The 26331-nt window shown below is 39.0% G+C and overlaps 1 protein-coding gene across 3 annotated transcripts in view; it reads right to left on the bottom strand.

The window, feature by feature from the left end:
- The window catches only part of RAB2A (RAB2A, member RAS oncogene family), a 72711-nt gene that overhangs the window by 27536 nt on the left and 18844 nt on the right, over positions 1-26331 (bottom strand). For 2 of the 3 annotated variants that reach the window (XM_070802569.1, XM_070802568.1), the window contains 4 exons: positions 17583-17654; positions 7618-7685; positions 617-699; positions 96-239 (listed from right to left, as the gene is read on the bottom strand). In XM_070802569.1, coding sequence (XP_070658670.1) covers positions 96-239; positions 617-699; positions 7618-7685; positions 17583-17654 — 367 coding nt within the window. The remainder of the gene's footprint in view (positions 1-95; positions 240-616; positions 700-7617; positions 7686-17582; positions 17655-26331) is intronic. The other variant, XM_070802570.1, reaches the window with a different exon arrangement.

Genomic DNA, 26331 nt, shown 5'->3' with positions numbered 1-26331 from the left:
CAATGTACAAGACAGGCACTTTAACAGTTACCACATAAACAGCTATCCAGTCTTCACAATTATGCAATAAAGATTTAAAGATATAGTCTTTTTACCTTTTATTTCCAATAAGCATAATGACCATGTTGGAATTGGAATGCTGGCGGGCATCTTCTAACCAGGTTGTCAAGTGGTTGAATGTGTCTCTCCTAAACATAAGTGATAATCCGATGACTATTTTCAAAGTATTTTCCCTAGTGCTGTACAATGAACAGTATACATTCCATTAAAGATTATTTTTAGCCATATGCAATGAAACAAGAAACAGATTTTAAGTACAATATCTGGAGTCACAGCTCAATGACTATAGTTCAGTTTAAGAATTAAATGTAACCTCACTTCAGGAAATTCCAATGTATAAATATCATTACCAACCAAACTGATCAACTTGGGATGCTTATTTATATAAGAGAGAAACTCAGTTACAGATTTCTGTAGGAAATTTAAATTTAATTCAAGATACACAGGTTTTAAAGGCAAGCAGTCAGGACATAAAGGCAAAGTTATACTTATACTACTGATACTTAGAAAAATTCTCTGCATTGACCACTGAGCCAAACAATCTGCAAGTTCTCACCTTGTAATATCATACACTAGCAAAGCCCCTGCTGCTCCTCTGTAATATGACCGTGTGATGGAACGGAAGGACTCTTGCCCTGCCTGTGAGGAGAGAAGAAAAGGTTGAGAGTTCCCTTTAATAAGCAGTCCTCTCTACGTTTTCTTATTATTCATATGTGGAATACATGGACAGGGAGAGAATGAGTACATTAAGGAAAAGAAGAAATCCTAACTTCACCAGTCTTAGGAAAAAGTCACATTAATACCACTACTGCTCAAGTCAACCAGACGCACATGCAATCCACACCCCCCACCCCCCAAAACAAGACCTCGAAACCTTTTTTGGCAATCCCTGACAACCCAATTTACTGAATGGCTTCACAATACATGAATCATTATTAGAACACAGAATGGACTCCTAGCAACTAAGCTCTGAAGACAAATTTGAAAGGAAGCAAATAACCCAGAGCCTCACATTTGAATTCAATAACCCACTCCCTGGGGCAGCTGTTGACACTAGAATAAATAAAGTCCATTGTAAATAAATGATGAATGACATCTTTACGCCCACCATCTGCTGGTGTAAAGGTTGTTGGAAGGCCAAGGATGCAGATTTTATCAGTTATATCATAAACTGCAGTGAGCTTTCAACAATGATCAGATGGAATTCTTTGAGCAATCATTTTATTATGAAAAACAGAAAATGGCTCTGAATTTATGAAATTCTTTTCTCTACACTTAATCAATTTTCTCTGTATTTGATATATAATGCTTGTCAAAAGGCAAGAGGACATGAAAGTCATCTTAACACACACTTGTGAAAACAGACCTCAGAGATACAGTTAATCTCTCTCCGCTACTAGTGGCACTAGTGTTCTGCTCTTTAAGAGGCTGGTGTGGGATATGCCTTTTGCCTCTGGGTTTAAAACTGAGGCAGTTCTTATCGAAAATAATTTTTCATTTTTAATCATTTCAACCTTTGAGAAAAAAATGGCATGTAAATTAAGTACATAACAAAGCCTGTTTACATAATTTTTTAATTAAAAATCTACTAACTCCTTGCATTCTGAGTTCTGATCTTCCAGCGTAAATATTCAGTCCTTCCCACCCTCAGAATGCACACAGACAGCTCAGGTTCTGCCCTGTTCTAGTAGTAATACTCAAGTGCTGTTACTGTGGTTCTTCCTATCCTCCCAGGGCCTAGCACTGGGTCTGGCACACACCAGACATGCAGAGAAAGCTGAATTCTAATGTCTCAGGCAAATGCACCAAACGATTATCACTCTATCCTGCTGTCACATCCATACTGACGTCCACCTAAATGAGTGGACATCGGTAGGTCTTGACATACTAAGATGCAGTAAAAAAGAACTCCTCCCAGTGGAAACTAAAGAATGAGACCTTCTTTTGGTAACTTGAAAGTAATTCTGGCACTATGTCTTGCGATAAATTAGATACTGAGAAAGCCATCACATCAAAGGGCTGTAAAAAGAGCCAGCTCATTTCACAGAGTTTGAGGTTAAAACACTAGATACTAGCTGGAAGTATGAAACTACTTATAATTATTTTTACATAATTTATTGGGACACAGCTTTCAAAAAAAATTCTCTCAAATCCAAGTTCAAAAGGCAAACCTCATGGGAATTTCCTCTTTTAACTGCTTAGCATGGGAAAACTAAGGACTAGATTTTTAACAGATTTACTTCACTGTGAATGATATATACCAAGGAAGGATTATGTGGTAAACAATAAAAAAAAGGTAAGTATTTTATGTGTTCAAGACAAAAATCACGTTTAGAGCTCTTCTATCTCCCAAGTCTATACAAAGAGCAAACGTAAAAGTTCTTTAAACTGATCTTGGTGGGATCTTTTGTGGGATGAATTAAAATGAATATAGTTGACCCCTGAACAACATGGTTTTGAACTGTGTGGGTCCACTTATATGTGGAATAGTCTGAGGTTGGTTAAATCCACAGACATGGAAGAACCAGGGATAGGAAGAACCATGGAGAAGGGCCAACTATATATCCAGATTTTTGACCGTGGAGGGTTGTCAACCCTAACCCCACACTGTTCAAGGGTTAACTGTGCATTGCTACAGACCATACAGAAGAACTATTCTGAGATCTAAAACTTCAGGGTTTATAGTTCAAATAAGAAATAGTAAAACGGAAACAAACTTAGGAAAAGCACATATCTGTATATCATTCCCATTCCTCCTGAATTGTTTTACAAAGAACAAACATGTTGCAATATGGAAATAATGTATATTATGCATCACTTTATACTAAATCCACTGAATCTGGATCTTGCCATAATTACAAAATCAAACAAAAATTCAAGCAAAAAAACGACAACATTCCAAGTGATTGTTATGAGCACAGCTATGCATCTTAAAATCTATGATTACTTTGTAATAAGCAAAGATCAGTATTCAGAAGTTTTTTGAGACCTGACTTGTAGGAACAACATTCCATACCCTGGCCTACTAAACAACTAATTGCGGAAAGCTAGCCCAATAGTTAATTATCTTGATCATACTGAAGCAAAATAATCTAGTCTTTAAAAAACACTTTAATATAAACCTGTTCGAACTATGATCAACTGATATGTTTTAAGTGAAAAGAAAATCAATTTATGATATATAGATATTTTTCATCCTCTTCACTATAAGATGGTGGCTTAAAGAGATTTTAGAAGTTTGAAATTGAACAAGATATAGCATTATTTGTAGAAAGGGACTCCTAATAGCAGCTAAGGATATAAAGATTCCCCCAAATTGGCTTCTCTATGTGCCTTTCCATTGATAACAATTTTTGTAGTAACCCGTTTGGTAATTTAACTCCTCCTCCTCTTCTTTTTCTTTTAATTAATTAATTTATTTTTTAAATTTTATTTTTAAACTTTACATAATTGTATTAGTTTTGCCAAATATCAAAATGAATCCGCCACAGGTATACATGTGTTCCCCATCCTGAACCCTCCTCCCTCCTCCCTCCCCATACCATCCCTCTGGGTCGTCCCAGTGCACTAGCCCCAAGCATCCAGTATCCTGCATCGAACCTGGACTGGCATCTAGTTTCATGCATGATATTTTACATGTTTCAATGCCATTCTCCCAAATCTTCCCACCCTCTCCCTCTCCCACAGAGTCCATAAGACTGTTCTATACATCAGTGTCTCTTTTGCTGTCTCGTACACAGGGTTATTGTTACCATCTTTCTAAATTCCATATATATGTGTTAGTATACTGTATTGGTGTTTTTCCTTCTGGCTTACTTCACTCTGTATAAAAGGCTCCAGTTTAGCAAGGTGAAAAGACAGCCTTCAGAATGGGAGAAAATAACAGCAAATGAAGCAACTGACAAACAACTAATCTCAAAAATATACAAGCAACTCCTACAGCTCAACTCCAGAAAAATAAATGACCCAATCAAAAAATGGGCCAAAGAACTAAATAGACATTTCTCCAAAGAAGACATACAGATGGCTAACAAACACATGAAAAGATGCTCAACATCACTCATTATCAGAGAAATGCAAATCAAAACCTCCTCCTCTTCTGTTACCTCCATTAATATACAACTCTACACGCATCAAGCTAGTATTATTCAAAAATCTTTACCCTGAATGTAAATCCTAACCTCTTGGGCATCTGATTTCTATTTGTTTCTCTAGAGTTTTATATTATTATTCAATAAAAGTCTTACAGCCATTTTTTTTCCTACTGGTATTCTATCCATATTCTGAATATTCCTGCTTCTGTGCCTCTGTTTTAACTCTTTGTCTGAAAATTTTTCTCCTCTTTCTACTTCCCCAATATCTATTCCCTCTGAGGACCAGTTCAAGCTCCATAATCCTCTCACAAGAGAGCAAGCTTGTCCACCAGAACCTATACTTAGCCTTTTCCCCTCACAAATCCAAAAGCAACTTCATGTGATCATTTGGGTCTAATACTATTGATTAGATAGAATGAACACACTACTCACATGCTTATCTTTTTCTCCTCCTTAGATCTCCTTGAGGGATAGCCCAATTCAGAATACTGAAGTTTACTTAGAGCAGACACTCAAATACGTCACCTTGAATGATCCCAAACAGCCAATAATGTTAGAAAATTAAAATTTGTGAGAATCAATACTACAGTAATACCTTTTAGTTTCACTGTTAGTCATTTATCTTACAACTCTAGTTACATGGAACACAGCTGAGAGCCAAAAAGAAAAAAGGATTTCTAAGTAGCCAACTGAGCTGTCCAGGGCCCAAACATGGAATCTCAGGTACTTTACTCAACTTAAAAATCTAGACCTATGATCAAGGACTGCTGTTATCAAGGAAAAAGATTCTGAAGTTTACATGCAAGAGGAAGACTACTGGTTTGGATGACAGCAGGATTAACAAGCATCACAGTAATTTTTAGGCTGTCTTAGTGTCAACAGCAAGGATGGAGAAAAAGTCAACCAGGACTATTTAATTCTAGGTTTTTTAAGGGAATTTCATATAGAAACTTAAGAAGATTCTGAGAAGAAAAACAAAGGTTGCAAAGATCTAGCAAAGAAGAGATGTTGGATGCTTTAACAAATCTAAGCATATTTACTTTGCAAAAAGACTTAAGAGGATGTAAGTGCTGACTTCAGATTCTTTTAACACTGTCATGTAAGAAAAACGTGAGACACAGGTGGGAGGGAGACATTAATGTAGAGTGACCTCAAGCAAAGCATTTATGCAAGGCACAATGTATGAAAAACATATTAAAGAATAGTAAATAGTTTAGTTCACACTACAGTGAAGGATTTGGGTTGCACAAAAATGTTTTATTAGCTAAGGAAGCCAACTGGTTTCTGTAAAACAATCACTTCTGGAAAAGAAGAGAAACTATTAATACAGAAGTAGAAAAATTTCCTTTTGGTTAGAGATCATTAATTAAAATCCCTAGGAAAGAAGGGAGTTTTCATATTTTACTTTCTTTTTTCTATGCAGTTTTGAAGTCTCGTTGCTTGACAGAACATAAATCCTGAAAGTTATGAGATGCTACAGGTTGGGGGTGGGGGAAACACTAAGAAATGGTGAATGCATAAATTTGCACTGCAGAAAGAGGAAACAAGAAAGCATAAAAACACAGAGTCCCATGTATGATTCTGGAACAGAGCAAGACAGATTTAGGGTTTCCCATTTTGGGATGACTGTGTGGCACATAGGAAACATGAGGAAACCTAGGTCTCACAACAGCCTCCAGAAATTCGCTCAGCATTCTTGAGAATCCAGTCTGTGAGACTGAATATTCTTCAAGGTACCTTCCTTCAGTAATGGCATTAAAGGTGACAGGTGAGACAGTAAGACTGCAAGATTAGGAAGAAAAAAAAAGACCAGAGGCACGTGGCAGTAAAATTCCCTGTATTTTCCATTTCATTTACTAATTTAGAGTTATGCTGTTTGTCGTCCTAAACCTTTTGGGTTTTCTCAACTGGGGTTCAGTGAAGAATTAAGTCCTAATTGCCCTAAGGTAGTGGTGCTTACACTGACCTGGACCCCTGGGAGTCCCTGAGACTCCTGAAGGGTCCATGAGGTCCTCCATTCCCCAACTATCTGTGTGAGGTTGTATTCTCTTCATCAGTTCAGTTCAGTCGCTCAGCTGTGTCTGACTCTTTGCGATCCCATGGACTGCAGCACGCCAGGCCTCCCTGTCCATCACCAACTCCCAGAGTTTACTCAAGCTCATGCCCATCGAGTTGGTGAGGCCGTCCAGTAGCATACTAGGCACCTACCGACCTGGGGAGTTCATATTTCAGTGTCCTATCTTTTTGCCTTTTCATACTGTTCATGGGGTTCTCAAGGCAAGAATACTGAAGTGGTTTCCATTCCCTTCTCCAGTGGACCACATTTTGTCAGAACTCTCCACCATGACCCATTCATCTTGGGTAGCCCTACATGGCATGGCTCATAGTTTCATTGAGTTAGACAAGGCTGTGGTCCATGTGATTAGATTGGTTAGTTTTCTGTGACTGTGGTTTTCAGTCTGTCTGCCCTCTGATGGAGAAGGATAAGAGGCTTATGGAAGCTTCCTGATGGGAGGGACTGACTGGGGGGAAACTGGTTCTTGTTCTGATGGGCAGGGTCATTCTCTTCATAGACTTCAAGAAAACAACACACAAAAGACTTGATGCACAGGGCGACACAAGAATCCAGCTGTCTTCTACTAAGCAGAGTGTAAAAATTTTCAAAATGTAACAAAATGACACTCTTCACACTGGAAAATAGCTTTTTGTCTTGGGAAAACGGTCAATTTCCATAAAAATTGCACTGTTTATGCTAATATACAATGAGTTTATCAGGGTTATTCTACAATCAATTAATAATGAACTGTTTAATAAGTTTCTCAGCTTTAATCTCTAGTGATAAGCCACATAAGCAAAGGCTCTTTGAGGTCTCTACATATCAAATGTATACAATAAAGTACTTATCTTTTATGCAGAAGATGGGAAAATAAAGAAAAACAGTCATGCAAATAACTTTCCGTGGTTCAGATGAGAAACTGCCATTAAAAACTATGTGACAGGATACTGAACTGGCATTCGATGAACGTAAACAACAGGATCGGGAGCAAGGTAGCGTCAAGTGCTCAGGACTAAATCATCCTTTTAGAATAAACTAATAAACTATCAGATCAAGTGACTATGGTACTGACATTCATATATTTTAATTCACATGTATACTTTAGACATACTGCTTGTTTTTCTTAAAAACATAGTTTCTGGAGCATTTCTATTTAGATCCCACAGCCTGAGAATTTGCTCAAATATGTTCCCCTACACCTGACACCTAGGGTACCTCTGCTGAAAATACTGCATGATAAAAATGAATCTTTTCTGTTACCACATTTTATGTCATGGTTGCAAGAACGTCAGTGTCTAACAAACCATAACAGTCATAAGATAACAATAAAACTGAACACACACACAACAATGTACTTTTATAAAATGACTTTACTGAGGTCATACAAGGTATTTTCGCTATACTTACTGTATCCCATATCTGAAGTTTTATCTGTTTTCCATCAATAGTTATCATTCGAGCACCAAACTCAACACCTGAATAAAACAGAAAGTGTTTTGTTAGGCAAATTAGTGGGAATATACTTCACATTTAAGGATTTTTTTTAAAAAGGGTATTTCTAGGACATGCTATGCCAAATAATACACAGATTAACAAATACAGCTCCCATCCTTAGAAAATGTATAAGGCAGAGATATTCATAAGACACAGGCTAAGAATATAATTAAACACTAAGATATCTGAGTCTTGTGTAGTCAAGACATCAACTGTGCCCTTCATGTTTTGCAGGCTCAATAATATTAAAAATAATTAGAAATGAGATTCAAGAACCAATTTCTTAAAAACTGTTAATGTGGTTTAACAATCACTAAAATGGACAGATGAATTTCAACATCATAGTCTTAGTTCCATCATGGGTTATCAACTAGGAAAGAAATCTCCAAGTTCATTCACTAGAGATGACCACTGTTTAAACATATTTTCAGAAATCTCACCATGAATAAATACACATAGAAGCATACAGTTTTATATAAATGGGAATACACAAATGCTGTCCTGCAATTTTTCAGTCACTATGTCATAAACATTATTCCATACCACAAAGTACTTTTTCAATAAAAAAATTATATAAAACTATACTATTATTTTTAATGGCCACATAATAGTCCTGTGTGTTATGTATCTTTAGATATACATGCATTTTATTAAGCTGGTACTCTACTGCTACAAATTTTGGTTGTTTCCAAATCTTCACTAAGTAGTTAATGCTGAAATGAATTTTCTGCATATATTTTTCAACTTATGATTATGATTTTTGGCAAATTACAGGAGACAGGATTGCAGGTTAAGGGAATACAAACTTTACACTTATCAGCTAGCTTACAACTTTGGCTTTTTCCCTTGCATTTACCATCTTTTGAAAATACTCATTCAGTCATCAAAATAGGAGGAGGAGAAAAAGAGGGTATAATTTCAGAAGAGCAAACAGCTGTGAAGGAGACTCTGCAAGAAGTCTATCACTTACATTACACCAAATCATTACTGCTTGGAGTGTGTTCTTTCAGTATTTAGATCAGAGTCAGGGTGACGGGGAGACACACATGGTCCCCAGAAACCAGATGTCATCCTGGCAGAAAAACAGCTTTTAGTTGCCCAGGGAAGGGCACATTGCCCAGTGCCAGAATTTCACTTCAGCATCTCCTATAATTCCCCCAACTGTGATCAGGAAGGTGAGATAGAAAGGTGATTTACCCTTTCAGGATATGTAACTTGATTGAGTTTTTATTCTGTATTTTATTATTTATTCCATACTAGGGGCAAAGTCAATACAAAGAAACTAATGGTATGTTTCTCAGACTCAGAAATACAGGAAAAGCACAGAGAGAAGACCTAGGAGTCAGGATGTACTAGAAAGAAAAATGCAAAACTGTACAATTAACCTCATAAAAAACCACTACAGTGTTTACACATCTACCTATCTATATGCATATAGTCATATACCGTCTATGCCACAGGGTGGGGGGATACCCAAAACAACAATCCACCAGCTTACTCAGTGACATGAAAATGAGTGGCTGAGGAAAGAAACTAGCAGCTAAGGACAGTACAAATGCTCTTGGAAATGCCCACTATTTAAAAGGAATGTCCTAAAGTATAAAATTCTACAAATCAGCAAGATAGTTGACAAATTGGAAGCCTTTTCAAGAATCTATTGTAGCCACAGAGAGAAATCCTGTTTTACCTCCCATTGTCATGGAAAAGCTTTTAACCACAATCCAAAAACATCTGCATTGCTCAGTGGGATTTAAGATTTCTTAAATCCAATATGTAACGTCAAATTTGATGAAAAACAATGGCAAATTAGAAACAGACCCTTGACCGACACCATGGATGGGGAGGCAAGCCAAGCAAGGACCAGCACCCTGAGCAGAGGGATGAAGGTACTCAAACTGACTGGCAAACCATTCCGTCCTTTGACGGGAGGATGGCTGTTATGGTTTCTGCTTTCCAGCCTCTTAGGATGCTTCACTCCTGCCCATTTCCAAGTCCACGTCCCCACCCTCTTGTGGAGTCTACATAAAACTCCAGACACTCTAATATCCCTAATAATCAAGACACTCTAATCACCCCCTTTGCTTAACTTAACCCACAGTTGAGTTTTGGCATATTTAGCCCTTTATTCAAAGTATATAGACAGAGACTCAGTTCAGTTCAGTTCAGTCACTCAGTCGTGTCCGACTCTTTGTGACCCCATGAATCGCAGCACGCCAGGCCTCCCTGTCCATCACCATCTCCCAGAGTTCACTCAAACTCACATCCATCGAGTCGGTGATGCCATCCAACCATCTCATCCTCTGCCGTCCCCTTCTCCTCCTGCCCCCAATCCCTCCCAGCATCAGAATCTTTTCCAATGAGTCAACTCTTCGCATGAGGTGGCCAAAGTACTGGAGTTTCAGCTTTAGCATCATTCCTTCCAAAGAACACCCAGGGCTGATCTCCTTCAGAATGGACTGGTTGGATCTCCTTGCAGTCCAAGGGACTCTCAAGAGTCTTCTCCAACACCACAGTTCAAAAGCATCAGTTCTTCAGCACTCAGCTTTCCCCACAGTCCAACTCTCACATCCATACGTGACCACTGGAAAAACCAAAGCCTTGACTAGACGGACCTTTGTTGGCAAAGTAATGTCTCTGCTTTTGAATATGCTATCTAGGTTGGTCATAACTTTTCTTCCAAGGAGTAAGCGTCTTTTAATTTCATGGCTGCAATCACCATCTGCAGTGATTTTGGAGCCCAGAAAAATAAAGTCTGACAGTTTCCACTGTTTCCTCATCTATTTCCCATGAAGTTATGGGACCAGATGCCATGATCTTCATTTTCTGAAATGTTGAGCTTTAAGCCAACTTTTTCACTCTCCACTTTCACTTTCATCAAGAGACTTTTTAGTTCCTCTTCACTTTCTGCCATAAGGGTGGTGTCATCTGCATATCTGAGGTGATTGATATTTCTCCCGGCAATCTTGATTCCAGCTTGTGCTTTTTCCAGCCCAGTGTTTCTCATGATGTACTCTGCATATAAGTTAAATAAGCAGGGTGACAATATACAGACTTGACGGACTCCTTTTCCTATCTGGAACCAGTCTGTTGTTCCATGTCCAGTTCTAACTGTTGCTTCCTGACCTGCATACAAATTTCTCAAGAGGCAGGTCAGGTGGTCTGGTACTCCCATCTCTTTCAGAATTTTCCACAGTTTATTGTGATCCACACAGTCAAAGGCTTTGGCATAGTCAATAAAGCAGAAATAGATGTTTTTCTGGAACTCTCTTGCTTTTTCGATGATTCAGCGGATGTTGGCAATTTGGTCTCTGGTTCCTCTGCCTTTTCTAAAACCAGCTTGAACATCTGGAAGCTCATGGTTCACGTATTGCTGAAGCCAGGCTTGCAGAATTTTGAGCATTACTTTACTAGCGTGTGAGATGAGTGCGATTATGTGGTAGTTTGAGCATTCTTTGGCGTTGCCTTTCTTTGGGATTGGAATGAAAACTGACCTTTTCCAGTCCTGTGGCCACTGCTGAGTTTTCTTAATTTGCTGGCATACTGAGTGTAGCACTTTCACAGCATCATCTTTCAGGATTTGAAGGAGCTCAACTGGAATTCCATCACCTCCACTAGATTTGTGGAGACTACTGAGGCTTAAAAAGTCTTCAAAGATTTTGCCTCTAAAAACATACCTAATTTGAAAACCATGTTATATGAAAATCAAGACTGTTTCTAAAGCATGAAAATACAGAACGATTGCCATTTTAACTTCACTTATTAATAGGATCAGGACAGAGAACAAAAACAAGAGGCCGAGAAACTAGTTTTAAAAGGCTACTACTATATTATCCAGGAATGAGATAAGAAAAAACTGACAAGCACAGTGGATTACTGAAAAACCATGATTTCTGTTTTCCTATCAAGTGAAATAGAAACAAAGAATTCAAGTTTCGCTTCAAAAACATAACTCTTTCCAATTTACCTTCTCATAACTGGGTTCATTCAGTGCAGGCTTTACCTTTGTATTCTATGTGGTAAAAGAAAATGCTGAAAGCTGAAGTGTCCTAGAAATTTTAGAAACAAACAAAAACCCAAAACCTTACACATCTCCACTGGACTGTAAAAATTTTAAATCGTTTTAGTTAAGCATATATTTGTACATGTGTGTGTGTGTGCTTAAGAAGCTTATTTAGAAAGTTTTCTTTTTTTTTTTATGAGATAAACCATCATCCCCTATGCCCTTGGGCCTCTCTTCCCAGATACATTTTCAATTAACAGCCAATTCTGGCTGCCAGAGAAATTATCTGTGGAGCCAAAGGCCAGGCCTCATTTACCTGACATTGTCAGGGAGTGATGCTTATTTTTTCAAATGTTACTCACTTTGAACCTTCCAGGACAAAACACTCTGAGAGTAAATACACACTTTCTAAATTACCTCTGGATTGTGATCATCCTTGTAGAGTAAGTGCTTGCATCCTTGCATAGTAAACATTTATTTAGTATTTAACAATTGATACCAACTAATTGTGTGACCCTGAGCAAGTTACTATACCTCTTCTGTTTTAGTTTTTCTTATTTGTAAATCATATTAATGATACCCATCTCAAAATTTCTTCAAGATTAAGAGTTATTACATATGTGGAATCTAAGAAATGATACAAATGAACTTATTTATAAAAATGGAAATACAGACACAGAAAACAAACTTATGGTTATGAAAGGGGATGGCGGGTAGACATAAATTAGGAGTCTGGGATAAACACAGACACACTACTATATATAAAATAGGTAAACAACAGAGACCTACTGTATAGCACAGCACTCAAGATCTTGTAATAACCTATAATGGAAAAGAATCTGAAAAAGAACATATATTTGTATAACTGATTCACTTTGCTGTACACTTGAAACTAACTTAACATTGTAAATTAGTTATACTTCAATTTAAAATAAAGTTATCACGTGCCTTAGTTACCATCTACTTACTTCCTGGCACACAGTTAAGTATTTTTATGGATCCATTATTATTTCATACTATACTCCAAGATTTCTAACTAATGATGACACGTCACTCATGAGGTGACTACTGATGGCAATCCCAATGAGAAGGGGCCCACTGCCAGAGCCAGGGCACGTGGAGGTGCAGAGGCAGGGTGAGGCTGCTCCCCCGAGATGGCACTGCCAAAGCAGACAGCAGGGCTGGTATCAAGTTAACAGCCATAAGGAGCCCTCCTTAGACCGCCTTGAGAAAAAAAAAGGATCTACTCCTGGAACTCAGAAACTGCAGAAGTTCAAAACAGAGACTGGTGGGGAAGAAGGCTGATACTCCTAGAAACAAAACTATAGATACCAGCAAAAACAAAAGGTATAGATATTAGCTAAGAAAATATTATGACTTACAGATAAGGCCAAAATGTCTACCTAGAATATGCAAAATGATTAAACAATAATAATGGTGGGAAAAACCTGTTTACAATAGCAACAAAATCCATAAAATACAAAAATAATGTAAAAGCACAAGACCTTATGTAAAACTTTACTGAAGAGCATTTTAAAAGCTGGAATAAAAGAAAACATCTTATGTGTATGAATAGCTAATCTTTATATGGTAAAAACATAAACTGTCTCCAAACTAGTCCATAAATTAATATATTTCCTACCAAATTTTAAAAGCCTCACTAAAACTTTTGCAATTTGGCAAAGAGACTAAAGTTCAACTGGAGAACAAATATACAAAAATAATTAAGAAAATTCAGAAAATTTTTTAGAAATTCAGAAAATTTTTAGAAAAGGAAAACCGTCAACCACACATTAAGTAATTAGAAAGTGACTGTAAATGCCAGTATGATACTGCCTCATGAAATAGGAAAAAAAAAAAAAAGGAACAGAGAGTCCCCAAACAGGCTGATATATATACAGAGATTTAGCAGATAAGAAAGGCTAAATCAAATAGGAAAGAAAGAATGGCTTATTTAATTAATGGTGTAGGGCCACAAGTTATGTAGGGATTAAAGAAAATAACCTACATGGCCATATACCAGATGAAGTATAAATTTATAGTATGAAAAGAATATTTTAAAGAATATGTATATAATTCATACACACTAAAGGGGATCCCTTCTTTAGTAAGACTTGAAAGTCATAACAAAAAGCATCAATGAATTTGACTAAAGAAAACTATTAGTGGAGAGGGCAAAGATAAAAACACATAATTCAAAGCAAAGACACAGAATGTTTCTTAAACATATTTTTAAAAGTTCAGCCGTACTTAAAACTAAAGAGTTAAAAAGTCAAATAGCGACTTTTCTCCCTCCAATTCACAAATATTAACGTCATTCACAAGCCGCAGTCAAGGCAAAGGTAAGAAAGAACAGGTACTTTAGTATATCTGCGGAGGAAAAGCAAATGAGAACAGTTTTACATGTGTGTTTATAATATATTTAAAAACTCTAGAAGGTGATACACATACCAAATTCTTCACAGTGGTTGCTGGAGGGCCAAAGGCAAGTTTACATGGGGAATTTAACTTTCTTTGGATTTTTACAGTGTTTTCATAACAATCACATGGAGAAGGCAATGGCAACCCACTCCAGTGTTCTTGCCTGGAGAATCCCAGGGACGGAGGAGCCTGGTAGGCTGCCGTCTATCGGGTTGCACAGAGTCGAACACGATTGATGCAACTTAGCAGCAGCAGCATAACAATCACAACCTGTTAGGAAAGTATGCTTATGTTCTAAGATCAGGAAAAAGGGTCTTTGTGAGATCTGAACCGGATGTTTCACAAGGTCTTTTAAGCTATCTTCCTAGTTCTCGGCAATGACATTCTAAATAACTTTATCAGAAAGGTGAACCCCAAATAAATGAGGCATGCTTTTAATTGATCTCTTGTGGGGCACGTGATATGGGAAACAACACCACCTTTTCTCCAAGAGTATACTTTCACTTTCAGCACTCACTTCTTAGAGGCTGATGGTTTAAAGTGGGGGAGAGAGGAAGCAAGGTGTAATGAACATGTAAATAGCCTAGCTTCTGGATCAGTATTTGTCAAATTGTCCACTAGTAGGAAGTAAAATAAACACAGTGGGAATGAGTGGGCTATAACTAAGAGCGGGGACAAGGCAGCTGAGGGTATACACAGGAGTAATTATAATGACATAACTATAAGGCTTAGAATTAAAGCTGGGTAAGGGGAGAAGTAAGAAAGCAAGAGAGGTGAGAGTACAAAGATGGCAGAATCAATGGATTTTACACCTGATGGGGTAAATAAACTTTTAGCATTAGGAACCAGGTGTGTGAGCTGAAAGGATGGCAGGGGTGGTCAGATAGCCAGTCACATGAATCCAAGACTCTGGAGTAGTTCCAGACTCTGGTGACAGGTCCTGGGCAGGACTGTGCAGGTGAGGAGCTCAGTGGAAGCAGGATCTCAGACGAAGTGCAAGTAAAGGAAGTGAGGGGCCAGGATGTGTGTGGGCGTGTGCACAGGGTCAACAATATGAAGCCTATTTCCACCTGGGGAATCCACATACATACTCACAAAAGCCATTGATCCAGTGATTCTCAGCCTTGAAGGTTCATGTGAATCACCCGGAGACCCTGTTGAGCTGCAGAATGGGAGCCAGTAGATTCTATAACAACTCCCACACAATGCTGATGCTGCTGGTCCAGAGGAACAGCCCCTGAGCCATCCTCTGGATGGCAAGGCTGGAGTCTGGATCCTCAGTGAAATTGTGCCCAGGAAGCTGTTTATAGATGGCTCTTTGATTCCCAGCGTAACAATCCTCACTGAGATAGCAGTCAAAGGGTAAGGAACATTTTATATAGTCTTCCCTTGCCTTTTATTTCCTCTTTGCTATCAGTTAATAATTCTTCATCACGACCCAAACTTAACCTTGTCACCTTCCTCTATTCATCAAGCAAAAGGCAAGTGTGCAGCAGGGTCAAGACACTGCCTCATGCCTACTTTAGAATCATTCTACACTCCTAGAAAAAGTATGTACTAAGGACCTTCTAAATGATTTCTATGTCAGAAAAATAAATTCTTGTGATGGGTGTCTTGAGTATAGTAGTTGGCATCCAACCAGAAAAATAGAAACCATACTTAAGCATTTAAAACAGAGGGGATTTAAAGTGGGGAATTGGTTAAGTTGAAGGCAGGGCTGAGAAACCCAAGGAGCAGAAGGTAACGCAACCCAGAGATCAGCAACAGCCAGAAGCTGCTGCTGTTCCCAAGCCGGAGGGCAGAGAGAGAAACCAGGATTTCCAGAGCCCAGGAACCCGACCACCAGTGACTCTGACAGGCAGGGGCTTGTACTGAAGCCATGGAGGACACACAGTAAACCCTGGCAGAGAGGGGAGAAGACCCTCGGCTTTTTTGCTTTTCTCCTCTGAACTCCCAGGGCCTCCCATCAGCGAGCCCAGAGGAAAGCCGGCCGGTGCAGTTACATGAGTTATGGTTTGCTGAGAACTCCCTCCGACCTACTTCCCCATCTCTCTTCGCAGCAGAGCCTATCCTCTGACAGCAGCGAGGCTCAGGCCTATCCTCCCTACAGGGTGCTTCAATGAAAAGGAAGACGCTTTTGACAGCACCCTATAAAAAAAACCACCGGCCAGCTGTCTCAAGACCGAGTCATGCCTAAGAGGTGGCCTCAAGGTGCAGACCTATTAAAGAACAGATTCTACAAAAAAGGAGCTCACCCAAGTTAAAACTTGAGTATCATGAGAACCAGCATGAAAGAGCAACACCTGCCCTACCCATCATTAGCAGATATAATTAAAATTACCAAGATGAAAATGGAATCTGCATGTTCTTACTATAAGTAGCCAGTAAGGAAAGATGTTTAATATATGCACAAAGTACATTAGGCTTGGGTGAATACCATCAACTGATGTAATAATCTGATTTATAAACTGTATCTTCGATTTGGTACTTTAAAAATACACAGGACATGAGAATCAATTTGTTATGAATAGTGAGTTAATGATACCTATAAAAAACAAGCAGACACTGGCTGAAAATACACATTAAGCTATCAGTTGCAAACTTTAACTGGATTTCCAATTACCTTATTTATACACGGTTGACTAATCTCTATTGCAGCCATAGAAGAAGAAATCTAGACTCTTTAGCTTTTGGGGTGTAATTTTTTAAAAACAGATTAAGAACCCTGAAAGAGCACACTTACTTAAAGTTTTTAGTTTTTCACTTAATTTTATACTTTTGCATATTAATGAATAATATCACTAAAAACAACCAGTAGAGCTAACAGTAATAATAGCTAAAATTTGTTGACCATCTCTTACCAGGAACTCTCATTTATTCTTCACAATTGAGGAAACTAAAAATTGCTTGATGGTAGTTTTTCTGGGTTAATAATTACAGGCAGCCCTGGAGCACTTACCACACTGCTAGGCACTGTTTCAATGCATGACATTTATTAACTCACTTACTGTTCTTAACGATTTTGTGAGATGGTCCTACTACTTTTCTCATTTTACAGACAAAGAAGCCGAGGCATGGAGTGGGGAAGGGGTGTGTCCAGCTAGTGGCAGAGCCCTGATCAGAACTCCAACAAACCGGTCCACAGTCTCTGCTGTTACCCACCCGTCTTGAGATACACTGAGATACACTGTCTCTCAATCTTCTGTTCCATCTTCAAATACAATCAAGATAAGTATGACTGTCTGCTGCATTCCAACCACTCTTATAGAGTTGTGTAGTATTATTTTTACTGTAGATACAGTTATTTTAAACCCAGTGATGGAGACTAGACTCCAGTACAGCAACAGATCTAGCTTCACTGATTTCTGACTCCTTACTAATGCAATGAGCCCTCTAGCATATTCCATGTCCACTACCCCAAACTTGTGAATGCATCTCATCTCTTTACAACACTTACCAATAGTAAGGTCATGCACTGGCTGAAACCTCTTGTCTGTAAACTGTAGCAATAAGCATGATTTACCAACACCTGAAAATTTAAAAAAAAAAAAAAAAAGTTAAGAGAAAAATTCACAGAAATTAAGAAATATTTCATAAAAGCACTTGGAAGAGAGACATTCAGGGTTCCCAGTGCTCTGAGAGCAACGTGCCATGCTTTCTCAGTGCTCTACCACTGATCTGAGTGAAAGGTGGTGACCAATCCAGAACAGCCTTTGCATCCTTCATGTTCATTCAGCATTTCAACCTGAAAGATGGGAGTGGCAGGAACTCCCGGAAGACAACCAAGCAGCCCCTACCCCAGGATTCATGCAGGGAAGTGTTCCTGCACTCTTGCTTTTTCTGTAGTAGTGAAAACATTTAAAAAACACAGCACTTTCCTCTTTTTATAGTTTATTTTACCTTGGTCTCGGAAAACAAGAAACAAGAAGTAAGTGTCTGGGATCTACTTTAGTGGGAAAAGCTGCTTGTTCTACCTTCTGGCTGATTCACTTTGAAAGTGAAAGTCGCTCAGTCGGGTCCAACTCTTTGCAACCCCATGGACTACACATTCCATGGAATCCTCCAGGCCAGAATACTGGAGTAAGTGGCCTTTCCCTTCTCCAGGGGATCTTCCCAACCCAGGTCTCCCACATTATGGTGGATAGATTCTTTACCAGCTGAGCCACTAGGGAAGCGCTGATTCACTTTGGAATCGACTTTAATCTGAATGGCATTCCTTCACTCTTATCATTGAAGTCTTGAATAACTTCTCAATTTTCAAATTAAAGGCAAAATTTCTATATATATATGTTACTTGCCCTCTGAAGAGAACTGAATTTCACACCACTTCCTACTCATTTTCAGGCCTATAACCTTACAGGAGACCAAATCTGCTTACTTGGTAGCATAGTGCACTTACGAAACACAAAGGCAGTCATCATTCATTCATCCATTCACTTATTCAAAAAGTCACTGCTGAATGCTAACTATGCACATGGAAAACTGATTCGCTTGCTTCCTTACAGTCTAGCACAGGGAGAGAAATCAAACAGAACAAATGCCCAAATAATCTGTATGAACCGTAACTTAGAATAATCATAATAACTGCCATCTGAAAGAAAAAAATAAAGTACTATGAAGACGAGTAACAGAACAGACTTCATTTAGACTGAAGGGCTGAAGAAGGTCTTTCTTAAGTGACAAACTGAATGGTTCAATGTCTTCTATGTTATTCACTCAATGAGAGAAGGACAATGAATACCTTGTCACTTGCTACCTGTCTTAAGGCAGAGAGAAGTCACTCAATTATTTTGCTGAATGACTGGCCCTAGTGTCAAGTGTCAAAATGAACACTAACAAATCAAAGATAAATTCTGTGTGTGTGTAAGTTATATAAGTTCTGTGTGTGTGTGTGTGTGTGTGTGTGTGTGTGTGTGTGTGTATAGTGCCTTTTTTTTTTTTTTTTTTAACTTTTGTTTCTTTTAAAAACTGTTTTGGCCTTAAGGGGCAGCATATGAGATCTCAGTTCCCCTTGCGGTGGAAGCACAAATTCTTAACCGCTGGACCACCAGAGAAGTGCCCCATGTGGCTGTGTTTTAGGAAGTATTTTATTTGTTCAAAGTTTTTTGAATCTTTTAAGATTCTAGTTAACTGAAAATAAGTTGGAATTTCAAAACACTTGACTTTTTTTCTCTTGTATTCACAATTTCTCTTGTACATTACAGAAGGCACAAACCCATCAGATTTCTAATACCGCTTCAACAGCCTTGCAGGTCTAGGAGAGAAAGGAAAATTAGTAAGTATTAAAGTACAAAATAGGTGAGCAACTGAGATATGAATCTTCCGTTCTGCTTTTAAAAAGAGACTTTATTTTTAGGAGCAGTTTTAGGTTCATAGCGAAACTGAGCACGAAGTACAGCAAGATCCCATAGCCTCCCTCCCCACGGGAGCACAGCCCCCTTCACTACCAGCCTCCTGCACCAGAGCGGTAACACTTGTCACAACTGATGAACCTGCCTTGACATACCGTCACTCAAAGTCCACAGTTCCTATCTGGGTTCATTCTCGGTGTTCTCCACCCTATGGATTTTGACAAATGTATCATGTATCCACGGTTACAGTGTCACACAGAACTTTCACTGCCCTAAAAATCCCCAATGCTGTATCAGTCCTGCCCCCATACCACTCATCTTTTTACTGCTCCATAGTCCTGCCTCTCTCTGACTGTCGTATGGCTGGAATCATACGGTATGTAGCTTTTCCAGATTGGCTTCTTTCACTTAGCAATATGCACTTAAGATTCTTCTTTTTTCTTCATTTCTATTTTTAGCATTCAAAATTTCCCCATATGGTAGAGAAAAAAGTTATAATTAGAAATCACAGATTTTATTACTGAGGGAGCTCAAGAATCATCTCACAGTCTGGTAATTACTTCAGTGATACAAGAACCTGAAACCTTCTTCTTATCTCACAACAGAGTATGGACTGCTCTGGTAATAGCAATACCACTTACTCTGGCCAAGTACTGACCTCACTTTTAAGACACCACATTCTTTCTTCAGGTAATCAAAGGATCTTTTAAAGCAGAGAATATATCCAAGTGCCACTATGGTGTTTCCCAGGTCTCCTTAGTCACCCACCTATTGATCATTTGTCAGGATCAGTTAAGTTTCCAGATAGCTTATCTTATTCAATATATGTTGACTTATACTATTTTAATTCTGGATAAAATACTTGGGGGTTCTGGCTCACAATCACGAACACTTTTCTAAACTGCCAATTTGAATTAGCTAGGCTTTTTCTCAGTCCTCATTTATTTGACCCAGAAACATGATCTATTTATGCCATAAAATATTTCTATAAAATTTATCTACCTACAACCTTCTTAAAAATGACCACTTCTGGCTTTTTCAGGCTGTAATCATCTCCTTGGTCACTTAATTCTGTGACCAACTGCTCCTCTTCTTAAATACTGGAGGTTTCACAACCATTTCATCTTTGGTTATCTTTTCTCTTCAACTGACAGAACTAACCCAGTCCTATAGGCCCAACATACATCTATAAATTAGTGACTACCAATTGGAAGTGGTCAAACAGGAGATGGCAAGAGTGAACGTTGACATTCTAGGAATCAGCAAACTAAAATGGACTGGAATGGGTGAATTTAACTCAGATGACCATTATATCTACTACTGCGGGCATGAATCCCTTAGAAGAAATGGAGTAGCCATCATGGTCAACAAGAGTCGAAATGCAGTACCTGGATGCAATCTCAAAAACCACAGAATGATCTCTGTTCGTTTCCAAGGCAAACCATTCAATATCACAGTAATCCAAGTCTATGCCCCAACCAGTAACGCTGAAGAAGCTGAAGTTGAACGGTTCTATGAAGACCTACCAGACCTTTTAGAACTAACACCCAAAAAAGAGGTCCTTTTCATTATAGGGGACTGGAATGCAAAAGTAGGAAGTCAAGAAACACCTGGAGTAACAGGCAAATTTGGCCTTGGAATACGGAATGAAGCAGGGCAAAGACTAATAGAGTTTTGCCAATACAATGCACTGGTCATAGCAAACACCCTCTTCCAACAACACAAGAGAAGACTTTACACATGGACATCACCAGATGGTCAACACCGAATCAGATTGATTATATTCTTTGCAGCCAAAGATGGAGAAGCTCTGTACAGTCAACAAAAACAAGACCGCGAACTGACTGTGGCTCAGATCATGAACTACTTATTGCCAAATTCAGGCTTAAATTGAAGAAAGTAGGGAAAACCACTAGACCACTCAGGTATGACCTAAATCAAATCCCTTATGATTATACAGTGGAAGTGAGAAATAGATTTAAGGGACTAGATCTGATAGAGTGCCCGATGAACTATGGAATGAGGTTCGTGACACTGTACAGGAGACAGGGATCAAGACCATCCCCATGGAAAAGAAATGCAAAAAAGCAAAATGGCTGTCTGAGGAGGCCTTACAAATAGCTATGAAAATAAGAGAAGCGAAAAGCAAAGGAGAAAAGGAAAGATATAAGCACCTGAATGCAGAGGTCCAAAGAATAGCAAGAAGAGATAAGAAAGACTTCCTCAGCAATCAATGCAAAGAAATAAAGGAAAACAACAGAATGGGAAAGACTAGAGATCTCTTCAAGAAAATTAGAGATACCAAGGGAACATTTCATGCGAAGATGGGCTTGATAAAGGACAGGAATGGTATGGACCTAACAGAAGCAGAAGATATTAAGTAGAAGTGGCAAGAATACACAGAAGAACTGTACAAAAAAGATCTTCATGACCCAGATAATCACAATGGTGTGATCACTGACCTAGAGCCAGACATCCTGGAATGTGAAGTCAAGTGGGCCTTAGAAAGCATCACTACGAACAAAGCTAGTGGAGGTGATGGAATTCCAGTTGAGCTATTTCAAATCCTGAAAGATGATGCTGTGAAAGTGCTACACTCAGTATGCCAGCAAATTTGGAAAACTCAGCAGTGGCCACAGGACTGGAAAAGGTCAGTTTTCATTCCAATCCCAAAGAAAGGCAACGCCAAAGAATGCTCAAACTACCACATAATCGCACTCATCTCACACGCTAGTAAAGTAATGCTCAAAATTCTCCAAGCCAGGCTTCAGCAGTACATGAACCGTGAACTTCCAGATGTTCAAGCTGGTTTTAGAAAAGGCAGAGGAACCAGAGACCAAATTGCCAACATCCGCTGGATCATGGAAAAAGCAAGAGAGTTCCAGAAAAACATCTATTTCTGCTTTGTTGACTATGCCAAAGCCTTTGACTGTGTGGATCACAATAAACTGTGGAAAATTCTGAAAGAGATGGGAATACCAGACCACCTGACCTGCCTCTTGAGAAACCTGTATGCAGGTCAGGAAGCAACAGTTAGAACTGGACATGGAACAACAGACTGGTTCCAAATAGGAAAAGGAGTCCGTCAAGGCTGTATACTGTCACCCTGCTTATTTAACTTATATGCAGAGTACATCATGAGAAACACTGGGCTGGAAAAAGCACAAGCTGGAATCAAGATTGCCGGGAGAAATATCAATAACCTCAGATATGCAGACATACACCACCCTTATGGCAGAAAGTGAGGAGGAACTAAAAAGCCTCTTGATGAAAGTGAAAGTGAAGAGTGAAAAAGTTGGCTTAAAGCTCAACATTCAGAAAACGAAGATCATGGCATCTGATCCCATCACTTCATGGGAAATAGATGGGGAAACAGTGGAAACAGTGTCAAGACTTTATTTTTCTGGGCTCCAAAATCACTGCAGATGGTGACTGCAGCCATGAAATTAAAAGACTCTTACTCCTTGGAAGAAAAGTTATGACCAACCTAGATAGCATACTGAAAAGCAGAGATACTACTTTGCCAACAAAGGTCCGTCTAGTCAAGGCTATGGTTTTTCCTGTGGTCATGTATGGATGTGAGAGTTGGACTGTGAAGAAGGCTGAGTGCCGAAGAAAGATGCTTTTGAACTGTGGTGTTGGAGAAGACTCTTGAGAGTCCCTTGGACTGCAAGGAGATCCAACCAGTCCATTCTGAAGGAGATCAGCCCTGGGTGTTCTTTGGAAGGAATGATGCTAAGGCTGAAACTCCAGTACTTTGGCCACCTCATGCAAAGAGTTGACTTGTTGGAAAAGACTCTGATGCTGGGAGGGATTGGGGGCAAGAGGAGAAGGGGATGACAGAGGATGAGATGGTTGGATGGCATCACTGACTCGATGGATGTGAGTCTAAGTGAACTCCGGGAGTTGGTGATGGACAGGGAGGCCTGGCGTGCTGCGATTCACGGGGTTGCAAAGAGTTGGACACGACTGAGCTACTGAACTGAACTGAAACCCATCTCTCTAGCCACCATCTTAATTAATTTCATTCTCATTATATCCAACTGCCTTCTGAACATGTCCACTTTAACTCTTTCAGGTTGGGAATGCAAACTTGTAAAACCTAATCCATTCTGTTTCATGTTCCTGCCTACCATTTTCCCAACAACTCAAAGAGTCACCTTCAGTATTTCTTTATCTCTGAAGTTGGTTCCCAATGGATCACATCAACAAGAAAATCTCGTAATTCCTTTTCTTCCTACAGCTAATGGCTCACAAATCTCATCAGTTTCCTCAGAAATACCTTGAATTCCATGCTTTCCCCTCTTAATCCTCAGTGCTCCAGTTCTGGTTCTCAATAAGATATGGTCTTTCTGCCTTCAACCTTTGCCTCAAATCTATTTGTATAAACCTCTGAAAATTTTTGCTAAAATGCACATATATAAAATTTAAGCTGTCCGAAATAGTAAACAACGTTCTTTGAGAAATTGTTATCCTAACAGATCATATTATCACACCACGGTCTAGAGAGCCTGTGGTGAAGCACAACACATCACCTTCTGTCCTCTGAAATGACACCACATTCTTCCTCTGGCATCTCTTACCAAGGAACTTGTCACTCCTTGGCAACTCTAAACTCATGCTTAGAGATTCCAATGCTTTCTTCACTAAAGCCTTCCTGTTCCAAAGATGCTATCAATCCCCATGCAGAATTAATGTGGGGATTAGTTCCTTGGGTTTCCATAGTATTTCCTTTATGCCTCAAAACCATGGTTAGAATCCTAGTTCTGTCACTTATGAGCTGTAACATGGAGCAAGGAAATTGACCTTTCTGGGCTTCAAAATTCTATCTATAAAATTGGGGAAATTCCTATACTATTTTTGGTGCACTGTTATAAGAATCAGATGAAATAAATGTAAGAGGGCCCCTGTATAGTAAGAGTTACCTGTGTCCAGTTTACAAACCTTCTCTGAGCTATATATTTAGGACATGTGCCTTTTTCTATTAGTACAATATACTTCAATAAAAATGAAAACACTGTGATGGGTCTTTCTGATGCATCAGCTTGACCAGGCCCCTTCCAATTACTGGGTGCTGCTGTGAAGGCATTTGGTTAAGATATAATTATAAGTCCACCCTCAGTTTCATATGGTGTAAGTTTCACTCTTTTGTATGTGGTTGTCCAGTCTTCCCAACATCATTTAATGAAGATTGTCCTTTCCCTACTGTATATTCTGGCCTTCTTTGTCATAAATTAATTGACCACATATGTATGTGTTTACCCCTGGGTTCTTTATTCTGTTCCATTGACCTATGTCTATGCCAATACTAATACCATACTGTTTTGAGTACAACAGCTTTCTAATATAGCTTGAACTCAGGGAGCATGGTACCTCCAAATTTGTTCTTCTTTCTAAAGACTGCTTTAGCTACTCAATCACTCTTTAATAGAAACTGCTGCACTTAACAGCTGTTAAGAGTTTCTACTGTGAAGTCACCTTACCTTCTTCCTTTACTCAGGGTCCAATACACTGTCCTCAGTAGGCCTAAGTGTTGTGGTGAGAACTGACTACCTGATTACCACATTAATGCCAAACAATTACAAGTAACACTCATTAAAAATGTAGATTCCTAAAACCTCACCCCAAAGATTCTGATTCAGTCTTTGGTTAGGCCCAGGAATCTAATTAATACACCGCCAGCGATGTTTTTAGGCAATGGCGCCTTCTCCACAAGGAGTATTGGTATGCTGCTGCTGCTGCTGCTAAGTTGCTTCAGTCGTGTCCGACTCTGTGCGATCTCGTAGACGGCAGCCCACGAGGCTCCCCGGTCCCTGGGATTCTCCAGGCAAGAACACTGGAGTGGGTTGCCATTTCCTTCTCCAATGCATGAAAATGAAAAGTGAAAGTGAAGTCGCTCAGTTGTGCCCGACTCTCAGCGACCCCATGGACTGCAGCCTACCAGGCTCCTCCATCCATGGGATTTTCCAGGCAAGAGTACTGGAGTGGGGTGCCACTGCATTCTCCGAGAGAGATGGCAATGTGGTATAAATTATTTGTGGCTTATTTTGCAAAGAGAAAATTTTATTCTTCATGTTCACATTCCAAACCAAGAAACCCGTGAAACATGACAAAACAATGAGGTCTGCTCTTTTAAATAGAAAATTAATAAACTCAGCAAGATACATTAAAAAGAATATAAGCTTTACAGTTGTGACACCAGTGTTCATCTGTATTATTTCATAACTTGTAACCTCAGACAAAATTTATTATAGAAACTAAGCTCCGTTTCCACATTTGTAAAATGGGAAAAAGAAAAACATGGCATTTCTACTTCACAGGAATATCATAAGGTTCAAATTCTAAAATTTTGAGTTTTGCATATTCAAAATTTTTAATGAAAACTTTAGAGGATTCTTCAAGATGAATACAGTTGAGGAGCAAAATCTCCAACCAAACTGATCTGACCTTGAGTTCACATTTTAAAATATCTAGTTTCTACAACTGCAGAAAATATTCACAATCTATAATTATCTTTTAAATAAAATGACTTCAGAGTTGTTTCCATGCTGCTGGTTTCCCACACATCATCCCCCTTGCATCTGAGACAGCAATCCTCTCATTTACTGCGATTAGATACTCATCTGTTGCTGACTGGAGTGGGTTAAAGAGACACGTCTAAATCCCAACTCCTGGAACTTCTGAATGTGACCTAACTTGGAAAAAGATCTCTGCAGGTATAATTAAGGGTTCTGAGATGTGATCAGCCTACATTCAGGTTGGGCCTAATTCCAGTGATAAATGGATACACAGGGGAGAAGGTTGTCTGAAGACAAAGGAGACTAGACTTGCACTGCCACAAACCAGGAGCCCCCG

The sequence above is a fragment of the Bos indicus genome, chromosome 14, assembly GCF_029378745.1.
Source record: "Bos indicus isolate NIAB-ARS_2022 breed Sahiwal x Tharparkar chromosome 14, NIAB-ARS_B.indTharparkar_mat_pri_1.0, whole genome shotgun sequence".
Lineage (NCBI taxonomy): Eukaryota > Metazoa > Chordata > Mammalia > Artiodactyla > Bovidae > Bos > Bos indicus.
Note: the sequence above shows the minus strand (reverse complement) of the source record. Positions and strands in the feature narration are given on the sequence as shown.